This window comes from Salvelinus alpinus, chromosome 16 (assembly GCF_045679555.1).
Source record: "Salvelinus alpinus chromosome 16, SLU_Salpinus.1, whole genome shotgun sequence".
Classification (NCBI taxonomy): Eukaryota; Metazoa; Chordata; class Actinopteri; order Salmoniformes; family Salmonidae; genus Salvelinus; species Salvelinus alpinus.
Genome location: NC_092101.1, coordinates 55,727,407 through 55,740,739, shown reverse-complemented (window position 1 = coordinate 55,740,739; position 13,333 = coordinate 55,727,407). Strand labels below are relative to the sequence as shown.

At 47.8% G+C, this 13,333-nt stretch overlaps 1 protein-coding gene across 1 annotated transcript in view; it reads right to left on the bottom strand.

Moving 5' to 3' along the window:
* LOC139541694 (mitochondrial import receptor subunit TOM70-like) overlaps positions 1 to 13,333 on the bottom strand; it is a 33,794-nt gene that overhangs the window by 18,689 nt on the left and 1,772 nt on the right. The window contains exons 2-4 of the mRNA XM_071346630.1: positions 7,082 to 7,255; positions 5,459 to 5,585; positions 5,061 to 5,170 (exon numbers count right to left, since the gene is read on the bottom strand). Coding sequence (XP_071202731.1) covers positions 5,061 to 5,170; positions 5,459 to 5,585; positions 7,082 to 7,255 — 411 coding nt within the window. The remainder of the gene's footprint in view (positions 1 to 5,060; positions 5,171 to 5,458; positions 5,586 to 7,081; positions 7,256 to 13,333) is intronic.

The following is a 13,333-nucleotide window of genomic DNA, read 5'->3' as shown; positions in this document are numbered from 1 at the left end:
TCCCCATTTCATCTCTTTCCTACCCCCACTCTGCTGTGTTATCCGCGTTTCATCTCTTTCCTACCCCCACTCTGCTGTGTTATCCCCGTTTCATCTCTTTCCTACCCCCACTCTGCTGTGTTATCCCCGTTTCATCTCTTTCCTACCCCCACTCTGCTGTGTTATCCCCGTTTCCTCTCTTTCCTACCCCCACTCTACTGTGTTATCCCCGTTTCATCTCTTTCCTATCCCCGTTTCATCTCTTTCCTACCCCCACTCTGCTGTGTTATCCCCGTTTCATCTCTTTCCTACCCCCACTGCTGTGTTATCCCCGTTTCCTCTCTTTCCTACCCCCACTCTGCTGTGTTATCCCCGTTTCCTCTCTTTCCTACCCCCACTCTACTGTGTTATCCCCGTTTCATCTCTTTCCTACCCCCACTCTGCTGTGTTATCCCCGTTTCATCTCTTTCCTACCCCCACTCTGCTGTGTTATCCCCGTTTCATCTCTTTCCTACCCCCACTCTGCTGTGTTATCCCCGTTTCCTCTCTTTCCTACCCCCACTCTGCTGTGTTATCCCCGTTTCATCTCTTTCCTGCCCCCACTCTGCTGTGTTATCCCCGTTTAATCTCTTTCCTACCCCCACTCTGCTGTGTTATCCCCGTTTCCTCTCTTTCCTACCCCCACTCTGCTGTGTTATCCCCGTTTCCTCTCTTTCCTACCCCCACTCTGCTGTGTTATTCCCGTTTCCTCTCTTTCCTACCCCCACTCTGCTGTGTTATCCCCGTTTCATCTCTTTCCTACCCCCACTCTGCTGTGTTATCCCCGTTTCATCTCTTTCCTACCCCCACTCTGCTGTGTTATCCCCGTTTCATCTCTTTCCTACCCCCACTCTGCTGTGTTATCCCCGTTTCATCTCTTTCCTACCCCCACTCTGCTGTGTTATCCCCGTTTCATCTCTTTCCTACCCCCACTCTGCTGTGTTATCCCCATTTCATCTCTTTCCTACCCCCACTCTGCTGTGTTATCCGCGTTTCATCTCTTTCCTACCCCCACTCTGCTGTGTTATCCCCGTTTCATCTCTTTCCTACCCCCACTCTGCTGTGTTATCCCCGTTTCATCTCTTTCCTACCCCCACTCTGCTGTGTTATCCCCGTTTCCTCTCTTTCCTACCCCCACTCTACTGTGTTATCCCCGTTTCATCTCTTTCCTATCCCCGTTTCATCTCTTTCCTACCCCCACTCTGCTGTGTTATCCCCGTTTCATCTCTTTCCTACCCCCACTCTGCTGTGTTATCCCCGTTTCCTCTCTTTCCTACCCCCACTCTGCTGTGTTATCCCCGTTTCCTCTCTTTCCTACCCCCACTCTACTGTGTTATCCCCGTTTCATCTCTTTCCTACCCCCACTCTGCTGTGTTATCCCCGTTTCATCTCTTTCCTACCCCCACTCTGCTGTGTTATCCCCGTTTCATCTCTTTCCTACCCCCACTCTGCTGTGTTATCCCCGTTTCCTCTCTTTCCTACCCCCACTCTGCTGTGTTATCCCCGTTTCATCTCTTTCCTGCCCCCACTCTGCTGTGTTATCCCCGTTTAATCTCTTTCCTACCCCCACTCTGCTGTGTTATCCCCGTTTCCTCTCTTTCCTACCCCCACTCTGCTGTGTTATCCCCGTTTCCTCTCTTTCCTACCCCCACTCTGCTGTGTTATTCCCGTTTCCTCTCTTTCCTACCCCCACTCTGCTGTGTTATCCCCGTTTCATCTCTTTCCTACCCCCACTCTGCTGTGTTATCCCCGTTTCATCTCTTTCCTACCCCCACTCTGCTGTGTTATCCCCGTTTCATCTCTTTCCTACCCCCACTCTGCTGTGTTATCCCCGTTTCATCTCTTTCCTACCTCCACTCTGCTGTGTTATCCCCGTTTCATCTCTGTCCTACCCCCACTCTGCTGTGTTAGGGAACATGCGCAGGGTCTTACCTTCATCATGATACAAATAGAAAATATTAATCCTATTTCCAAAAGCATGTCTCGTTCATATTTCACAACCTCCGTGGGCTTTTGGAGTTGCCTTAACGCGATCTAGCAAAATAATCGGCCTGATCAGTACTAGATTAGCTATTCCATCTACATTTATTTGACCAGACAGAAACCAATGAACCAAATAGCCTATACAGACAGAGATTCAGTGAAGCAAAATCACATAGATTAAGACAAGTCAGAGGCTTTTGGTTGGGAATAGGCCTAGGCTACTAAGTGACTGCTAGGGAGTAGGCCTAGGCTACTAAGTGACCGGTAGGGAGTAGGCCTAGGCTACTAAGTGACCGGTAGGGAGTAGGCCTAGGCTACTAAGTGACCGGTAGGGAGTAGGCCTAGGCTACTAAGTGACCGGTAGGGAGTAGACCTAGGCTACTAAGTGACCGGTTGGGAGTAGGCCTAGGCTACTAAGTGACCGGTAGAGAGTAGGCCCAGGCTACTAAGTGACCGGTAGAGAGTAGGCCCAGGCTACTAAGTGACCGGCAGGGAGTAGGCCTAGGCTACTAAGTGACCGGCAGGGAGTAGGCCTAGGCTACTAAGTGACCGGTAGAGAGTAGGCCTAGGCTACTAAGTGACCGGTAGGGAGTAGGCCTAGGCTACTAAGTGACCGGTAGGGAGTAGGCCTAGGCTACTAAGTGACCGGTAGGGAGTAGACCTAGGCTACTAAGTGACCGGTTGGGAGTAGGCCTAGGCTACTAAGTGACCGGTAGGGAGTAGGCCTAGGCTACTAAGTGACCGGTAGGGAGTAGGCTACTGCGAGTGAAGGGCAACATAATCCACTTGATAAACTACACAACATGCTGGCAGAATGTTCTGATCAGGGCTAATGAATGAGCCAACTAGACATGTCGATCCAGAGCATCCCAAACATGCTCAAATCGGTGACATGTCTGGTGAGTATGCAGGCCATGGAAGAACTGGGACACCATAAACACTACGCTGTCTGCCATCTACTCAGTACAGTTGAACCTGTGATTCATCCGTGAAGAGCACACTTCTCCAGTGTGCCAGTGGCCATGGAAGGTGAGTATTTGTCCACTGCAGTCAGTTCCGATGCCAAACTGCAGTCAGATCAAGACTAGTGAGGATGATGAGCATGCAGCTTCCCTGAGCCTGACTGTGTTTGGTATGGTGCATTACCACGGTCAGGCTTTGTGTTTGGTATGGTGCATTACCACTGTCAGGCTTTGTGTTTGGTATGGTGCATTACCACTGTCAGGCTTTGTGTTTGGTATGGTGCATTACCACTGTCAGGCTTTGTGTTTGGTATGGTGCATTACCACTGTCAGGCTTAGTGTTTGGTATGGTGCATTACCACTGTCAGGCTTTGTGTTTGGTATGGTGCATTACCACTGTCAGGCTTTGTGTTTGGTATGGTGCATTACCACTGTCAGGCTTTGTGTTTGGTATGGTGCATTACCACTGTCAGGCTTTGTGGTTGGTATGGTGCATTACCACTAAGCCTGACAGTGGTAATGCACCAACATTCAATTAAATTCAGCAAAAAAAGAAACGTCCCTTTTTCAGGACCCTGTCTTTCAAAGATAATTCGTAAAAATCCAAATAACTTCACAGATCTTCATTGTAAAGGGTTTAAACACTGTTTCCCATGCTTGTTCAATGAACCATAAACAATTAATGAACATGCACCTGTGGAACGGTCATTAAGACACTAACAGCTTACAGACGGTAGGGAATTAAGGTCACAGTTATGAAAACTTAGGACACTAGAGGCCTTTCTACTGACTCTGAAAAACACCAAAAGAAAGATGCCCAAGGTCCCTGCTCATCTGCGTGAACGTGCCTTAGGCATGCTGCAAGGAGGCATGAGGACTGCAGATGTGGCAGAGCAATAAATTACAATGTCCGTATTGTGAGACGCCTAAGACAGCGCTACAGGGAGACAGGACGGACAGCTGATCGTCCTCACAGTGGCAGTCCACGTGTAACAACACCTGCACAGGATCGGTACATCCGAACATCACAACATCGGGACAGGTACAGGATGGCAACAACAACTGCCCGAGTTACACCAGGAATGCACAATCCCTCCATCAGTGCTTAGACTGTCCACAATAGGCTGAGAGAGGCTGGACTGAGGGCGTGTAGGCCTGTTGTAAGGCAGGTCCTCACCAGACATCACCGGCAACAACGTAGACTATGGGCACAAACCCACCGTCGCTGGACCAGACAGGACTGGCAAAAGGTGCTCTTCACCGACGTGCCGCGGTTTTGCCTCACCAGGGGTGATGGTCGGATACACGTTTATTGTCGAGGGAATGAGCGTTACACCGAGGCCAGTACTCTGGATCGATTTGGAGGTGGAGGGTCCGTCATGGTCTGGGGCCGTGTGTCACAGCATCATCGGACTGAGCTTGTTGTCATCGCAGGCAATCTCAACGCTGTGCGTTACAGGGAAGACATCCTCCTCCCTCATGTGGTACCCTTCCTGCAGGCTCATCCTGACATGACCCTCCAGCATGACAATGCCACCAGCCATACTGGTCGTTCTGTGCGTGATTTCCTGCAAGACAGGAATGTCAGTGTTCTGCCATGGCCAGCGAAGAGCCCGGATCTCAATCCCATTGAGCACGTCTGGTACCTGTTGGATCGGCGGGTGAGGGCTATGGCCATTCCCCCCAGAAATGTCTGGGAACTTGCAGGTTCCTTGGTGGAAGACTGGGGTAACATCTCACTGCAAGAACTGGCAAATCTGGTGCAGTCCATGAGGAGGAGATGCACTGCAGTACTTAATGCAGCTGGTGGCCCCACCAGATACTGACTGTTACTGTTACTTTTGATTTTGACCCCCCCCCTTTGTTCAGGGACACATTATTCAATTTCTGTTAGCCACATGTCTGTGGAACTTGTTCAGTTTTTGTCTCAGTTGTTGAATCTTGTTATGTTCATACAAATATTTACACATGTTAAGTTTGCTGAAAATAAACGCAGTTGACAGTGAGAGGACGTTTCTTTTTTTGCTGAGTTTAGTTGTAATCAAACAGCATCTAAGTTCAGTAAGGAGCAGCAGGAGAGCTGGGACATCCTCTCACCTTGTATTTGTCTTTGGCCTTCTCCTTGCCCAGCAGTTTGAGGACTTTGTCTGCTAGCAGCATACTCTGCTGGTTCTGGAAGGACTCCAGGATACACACTGCCGTCACATCTACAGGAACAGGAGGAACAGCTCCTTAGTCACTTCTATTATCCTTGTTGTGGTGTCATGCCTTTAAAATGACCTCTGTGATCTGAGCCCTGTCCTCCAGACCTTCCTTCTTGTTGTCCAGTGTGTGTGTGTGTGTGTGTGTGTGTGTGTGTGTGTGTGTGTGTGTATACGTGTGTACCTTCCAGGCACTCCTTGTTGTCCAGTGTGTGTGTGTGTGTGTGTGTCTACCTTCCATGTAGTTCTTGTTATCCAGTGTGTGTGTGTGTGTGTGAGTGTACATGTGTGTACCTTCCAGGCATTCCTTCTTGTTGTCCAGTCTCTCCAGGGCCTTTGCCCTCCTGAACAGGGCCTTGATGTAGCGTGGGTTCATCTCTATAGCCTGGGTACAGTCCTGCACCACCTCTGTCCACATCATCTGGAAACACAGACAGTTGATGTTAACACAGAACCACATGTAACCCTGGGCACCACCTCTGTCCACATCACCTGGAGGTCACAACCAATGTTGTTAATGTTAACAGAGGGACACTAGTTGTCCAGTGTAAACCAGTGTTGTTAATGTTAACAGAGGGACACTAGTTGTCCAGTGTAAACCAGTGTTGTTAATGTTAACAGAGGGACACTAGTTGTCCAGTGTAAACCAGTGTTGTTAATGTTAACAGAGGGACACTAGTTGTCCAGTGTAAACCAGTGTTGTTAATGTTAACAGAGGGACACTAGTTGTCCAGTGTAAACCAGTGTTGTTAATGGTAACAGAGGGACACTAGTTGTCCAGTGTAAACCAGTGTTGTTAATGTTAACAGAGGGACACTAGTTGTCCAGTGTAAACCAGTGTTGTTAATGTTAACAGAGGGACACTAGTTGTCCAGTGTAAACCAGTGTTGTTAATGTTAACAGAGGGACACTAGTTGTCCAGTGTAAACCAGTGTTGTTAATGTTAACAGAGGGACACTAGTTGTCCAGTGTAAACCAGTGTTGTTCATGTTAACACAGGGACACACGGGGACAGACAGGGACACACAGGGACACACTAGTTGTCCAGTGTAAACCAGTGTTGTTAATGTTAACAGAGGGACACTAGTTGTCCAGTGTAAACCAGTGTTGTTAATGTTAACAGAGGGACACTAGTTGTCCAGTGTAAACCAGTGTTGTTCATGTTAACACAGGGACACACGGGGACAGACAGGGACACACAGGGACACACTAGTTGTCCAGTGTAAACCAGTGTTGTTAATGTTAACACAGGGACACACGGGGACACACAGGGACACACTAGTTGTCCAGTGTAAACCAGTGTTGTTAATGTTAACAGAGGGACACTAGTTGTCCAGTGTAAACCAATGTTGTTAATGTTAACAGAGGGACACTAGTTGTCCAGTGTAAACCAGTGTTGTTAATGTTAACAGAGGGACACTAGTTGTCCAGTGTAAACCAGTGTTGTTAATGTTAACAGAGGGACACTAGTTGTCCAGTGTAAACCAGTGTTGTTAATGTTAACAGAGGGACACTAGTTGTCCAGTGTAAACCAATGTTGTTAATGTTAACAGAGGGACACTAGTTGTCCAGTGTAAACCAGTGTTGTTAATGTTAACAGAGGGACACTAGTTGTCCAGTGTAATCCAGTGTTGTTAATGTTAACAGAGGGACACTAGTTGTCCAGTGTAGTTAATGTTAACACGGGGACACACAGGGACACACTAGGTGTCCAGTGTAAACCAGTGTTGTCTGATGACACCTTCGATCAGAAGACGTGCTGATTGTAACGGCTGGTATGGAATTAATGAAACATCATTCCATTCCAGCTATTATTATGAGCTGTCCTCCCCTCACCAGCCTCCTCTGCTATAAACCCACAGGAACACATACAGAGCATCATAATGAATGGTTGCCAAGGTGATAGTTGTCACTGACCTGCTGTTCGTAGGCAGCAGCTCTGTTCTGGTAGAAGGTGGACAGGTCTGTCTGGTTCTCTCTAGGACACAGACCGATGGCCTCTGTGTAACACTGGATGGCCTGCTCATACTTCCCAGCCTTGAAGTACTTGTTGCCCTTGTTCTTAGCACCCTGGGCCCGGTCCAGAGGACTCTACAGGATGGAAGGGAGAGAGACAGAGTTAGTAGCACCCTGGGCCCGGGTCCAGAGGACTCTACAGGATGGAAGGGAGAGAGACAGAGTTAGTAGCACCCTGGGCCCGGGTCCAGAGGACTCTACAGGATGGAAGGGAGAGAGACAGAGTTAGTAGCACCCTGGGCCCGGGTCCAGAGGACTCTACAGGATGGAAGGGAGAGAGACAGAGTTAGTAGCACCCTGGGCCCGGGTCCAGAGGACTCTACAGGATGGAAGGGAGAGAGACAGAGTTATTAGCACCCTGGGCCCGGTCCAGAGGACTCTACAGGATGGAAAGGAGGGAGACAGAGTTAGTAGCACCCTTAATGTGACCTGACCTCGGCCCCGATTCCTCACTAATCCACAGCTCTCCACCCTTATCAGTGACCGCCACCATGCGATTGCCTTTCCCTTACTCAGTAACATTCCATGGCGCTGGCTCATATCCAACCTTAATTGATCCCACCTACATATAACCATTAACTTCTGGTGTAGCAACTATTTCAAATCACAACCCAACTGAAACCAGACTGTGGCCCTTCTCCTTTCCATGGGATACCTGATGTCTAACAATAATGTGTTCTGCATTCCCCTCTCCCCCTCAGTAACATACACAAGGATATTTCAAGTTTAGAAGTCAGACCCCATCAGTGATAACGTCACAGAGAGCAGTAAGCTGAAGAACATATCATGAAAACTAATTTGTGCATTTGTAACGGATGTGAAATGGTTATCTAGTTAGCGGTGGTGCGCGCTAATAGCCTTTCAATCGGTGACGTCACTCGCTCTGAGACCTTGAAGTAGTGGTTCCCCTTGCTCTGCAAGGGCCGCGGCCTTTGTGGAGCGATGGGTAACGATGCTTCGTGGGTGACTGTTGTTGATGTGTGCAGAGGGTCCCTGGTTCGCGCCCGGGTCGGGGCGAGGGGACGGACTAAAGTTAAACTGTTACACATTAGCTACAACTTCACTACGCTAGCTAGCTAGAGGGAGTATTCAGCATGGAGTGTGTCAACTTGCTCTGTTAGCATCCCTGTCTTTCCTGTCATATGGATTGGTTTGACATATTCAGCCAGCGAGCAGACACTAGCTAGCTAACGCGTTAACTAGCTAATTTGTGCACATATTGAATTTCATAAATACTGATTCAACACCACAATTTTTTTTAGCTATATGTCAAATGAGGTAGTGGAGACTTGCTCATCAACAAAGTCAATATTAGCTACAGGTCTATAGTTTTTGGTAAGATTAAGTGATTACATTGAGGATGAAAGGGGGTTCAGTGGACAATATCTGCTCGTTCCGTGGGTAAGAGAATGCTCCTACCACTGTCTCTCCCAAGCATCATCCACCAGTGTTTTGGCTTACTGCCCCAGACACCGCTCGTACTGCCCCAGACACCGCTCGTACTGCCCCAGACACCGCTCGTACTGCCCCAGACACCGCTCGTACTGCCCCAGACACCGCTCGTACTGCCCCAGACACCGCTCGTACTGCCCCAGACACCGCTCGTACTGCCCCAGACACCGCTCGTACTGCCCCAGACACCGCTCGTACTGCCCCAGACACTGCTTGTACCGACAGCACTAACTTTCTAGTTGGTGATCTCCCGCTCGTTTAGTACAGTGCAGTCAGGATTCACACAGTGAGTTAGTTCTCTACCTTCTCTCTGTTAATCATACTGGTTCATGTGTCATCTAGTCTGAGTTACTGCCTTCTCTCTGTTAATCATACTGGTTCATGTGTCATCTAGTCTGTGTTACTGCCTTCTCTCTGTTAATCATACTGGTTCATGTGTCATCTAGTCTGTGTTACTGTCTTCTCTCTGTTAATCATACTGGTTCATGTGTCATCTAGTCTGTGTTACTGTCTTCTCTCTGTTAATCATACTGGTTCATGTGTCATCAAGTCTGACTGTCCCTCTACTCCATCCATCCAGCCTGACTGTCCCCCTACTCCATCCTAACCATCCATCCAGCCTGACTGTCCCCCTACTCCATCCTAACCATCCATCCAGCCTGACTGTCCCCCTACTCCATCCTAACCATCCATCCAGCCTGACTGTCCCCCTACTCCATCCTAACCATCCATCCAGCCACACTGTCCCCCTACTCCATCCCTAACCATCCATCCATCCTGACTGTCCCCCTATTCCATCCCTAACCATCCATCCATCCTGACTGTCCCCCTATTCCATCCTAACCATCCATCCAGCCTGACTGTCCCCCTACTCCATCCTAACCATCCATCCAGCCTGACTGTCCCCCTACTCCATCCTAACCATCCATCCAGCCTGACTGTCCCCCTACTCCATCCCTAACCATCCATCCAGCCTGACTGTCCCCCTACTCCATCCTAACCATCCATCCAGCCTGACTGTCCCCCTACTCCATCCCTAACCATCCATCCATCCTGACTGTCCCCCTACTCCATCCCTAACCATCCATCCAGCCTGACTGTCCCCCTACTCCATCCTAACCATCCATCCAGCCTGACTGTCCCCCTACTCCATCCCTAACCATCCATCCATCCTGACTGTCCCCCTACTCCGTCCCTAACCATCCATCCAGCCTGACTGTCCCCCTACTCCATCCTAACCATCCATCCAGCCTGACTGTCCCCCTACTCCATCCCTAACCATCCATCCAGCCTGACTGTCCCCCTACTCCATCCTAACCATCCATCCAGCCTGACTGTCCCCCTACTCCATCCCTAACCATCCATCCATCCTGACTGTCCCCCTACTCCATCCCTAACCATCCATCCAGCCTGACTGTCCCCCTACTCCATCCTAACCATCCATCCAGCCTGACTGTCCCCCTACTCCATCCCTAACCATCCATCCATCCTGACTGTCCCCCTACTCCATCCCTAACCATCCATCCATCCTGACTGTCCCCCTACTCCGTCCCTAACCATCCATCCAGCCTGCAAGTCCCCCTACTCCGTCCCTAACCATCCATCCAGCATGCAAGTCCCCCTACTCCGTCCCTAACCATCCATCCATCCTGACTGTCCCCCTACTCCATCCTAACCATCCATCCATCCTGACTCTCCCCCTACTCCGTCCCTAACCATCCATCCATCCTGACTGTCCCCCTACTCCGTCCCTAACCATCCATCCAGCCTGACTGTCCCCCTACTCCATCCCTAACCATCCATCCAGCCTGACTGCTCAGTTGGAGAAGGCATCCCACTCAGATGGTGTAATCCCCCATGTCCAAGCGAGGGAGGGGCTAGCCAGGCTGAGTGGTTCTTAATAAACCTAAAGACACTAGGGAGGAGTGGGCTTCATGGTGCTGACTTGTGTAAACTTAGCCACCTGCTACCCTGCAGCCCTGACATTGAGTAAGTTTACATGCACACTAATAATTGAATATTAAACACTCTTATGGCAGTAGTAATTTAAACACCTCATCTTAAAATCAGCATCAGTTAATAATCCAAGTAAACATACGCTGATTAAAACACCTTTCTGAGCAATGTTTTGAATGATTAGGACAAGTAAACACCTTAATGGGCCTCCCTCTTTAGGGCGACTGGGCCTCACTCTTTAGGACAAGTAAACACCTTAATGGGCCTCCCTCTTTAGGGCGACTGGGCCTCACTCTTTAGGACAAGTAAACACCTTAATGGGCCTCCCTCTTTAGGGCGACTGGGCCTCACTCTTTAGGACAAGTAAACACCTTAATGGGCCTCCCTCTTTAGGGCGACTGGGCCTCACTCTTTAGGACAAGTAAACACCTTAATGGGCCTCCCTCTTTAGGGCGACTGGGCCTCACTCTTTAGGACAAGTAAACACCTTAATGGGCGTTCCTCTTTAGGGCGACTGGGCCTCACTCTTTAGGACAAGTAAACACCTTAATGGGCGTTCCAGTGGTGTGTCTGATCTGCGCATGTGCCAGAACCAGCCGAGTGGGCCTCCCTCTTTAGGGCGAGTGAGGTGAGTATGCATTTTAGTAAACATACACATTTTATCAAATCAAATAGGCTTCCCAAAAAGAACATGGCCGCTGTGGTAGAACGTTTATTTTGATTGACGAAGTCCCGACAGGATAATTATGGAAATCGTTCTTGAAAACCACGCAAATGTTTTAATCAAACTATTATATTAATTTGACAATCCACAATAATGGTATGATTGTGTGACTTACTCAATGGCAGCTCACCTGGATAGCGAGACGTTAGGCTCATCACAGAATTCATTCAAATGAGGAGAGACTTTGAACTGTGGACTCATGTTGGGTGTAACTAGCAGGTTATAAATGACCTCAAAATGGAGTGAGGCAGTGCATTGGAAGGTTTTCCATACAACACTGACTGTGGACTTGTCACATTGATTGGGTTATGTGAATGTGTACAAGCACGTAACACAACAAGATGTCAGAACTATGTAGCTAGCCTTAAATGCAGATTCAGGATCAGACTTTTTGTTCGACTGGCAAACCCTTCCCTGTCTGAACCAATTAAGATCTGTCCCCCCTTACCAACTATGGGAACAAGGGCAATCACAGAGACCAATCAATGAGCTACAATGAACAGGAGTTCTGACCATCCGTAGTGTGTGGTGATTGACTTGTTAGCTAACGAGTAAACGAAAGGAAAAGCAAGGTGACTCAATGCCTTCAGAAAATATTCACACCCCTTGACTTTTCCCACATTTTGTTGTTACACAGCCTGAATTTAAAAAAGGGATACAATTCAGATTGTTTTGGTCACTGGCCTACACACACAATACCCCATAATGTCAAAGTGAATTATGCTTTTTGAAATTGTTACAAATTAATAAAAAAATTGAAAAATATGTCTTGCGTCAATAAGTATTCAACCGCTGAATAAGTTCAGGAGTAAAAATGTGCTCAACAAGTCATAATAAGTTGCATGGACTCACTGTGTGCAGTAATAGTGTTTAACATGGACTCACTGTGTGCAGTAATAGTGTTTAACATGGACTCACTGTGTGCAGTAATAGTGTTTAACATGGACTCACTGTGTGCAGTAATAGTGTTTAACATGGACTCACTGTGTGCAGTAATAGTGTTTAACATGGACTCACTGTGTGCAGTAATAGTGTTTAACATGGACTCACTGTGTGCAGTAATAGTGTTTAACATGGACTCACTGTGTGCAGTAATAGTGTTTAACATGGACTCACTGTGTGCAGTAATAGTGTTTAACATGGACTCACTGTGTGCAGTAATAGTGTTTAACATGGACTCACTGTGTGCAGTAATAGTGTTTAACATGGACTCACTGTGTGCAGTAATAGTGTTTAACATGGACTCACTGTGTGCAGTAATAGTGTTTAACATGGACTCACTGTGTGCAGTAATAGTGTTTAACATGGACTCACTGTGTGCAGTAATAGTGTTTAACATGGACTCACTGTGTGCAGTAATAGTGTTTAACATGGACTCACTGTGTGCAGTAATAGTGTTTAACATGGACTCACTGTGTGCAGTAATAGTGTTTAACATGGACTCACTGTGTGCAGTAATAGTGTTTAACATGGACTCACTGTGTGCAGTAATAGTGTTTAACATGGACTCACTGTGTGCAGTAATAGTGTTTAACATGGACTCACTGTGTGCAGTAATAGTGTTTAACATGGACTCACTGTGTGCAGTAATAGTGTTTAACATGGACTCACTGTGTGCAGTAATAGTGTTTAACATGGACTCACTGTGTGCAGTAATAGTGTTTAACATGGACTCACTGTGTGCAGTAATAGTGTTTAACATGGACTCACTGTGTGCAGTAATAGTGTTTAACATGGACTCACTGTGTGCAGTAATAGTGTTTAACATGGACTCACTGTGTGCAGTAATAGTGTTTAACATGGACTCACTGTGTGCAGTAATAGTGTTTAACATGGACTCACTGTGTGCAGTAATAGTGTTTAACATGGACTCACTGTGTGCAGTAATAGTGTTTAACATGGACTCACTGTGTGCAGTAATAGTGTTTAACATGGACTCACTGTGTGCAGTAATAGTGTTTAACATGGACTCACTGTGTGCAGTAATAGTGTTTAACATGGACTCACTGTGTGCAGTAATA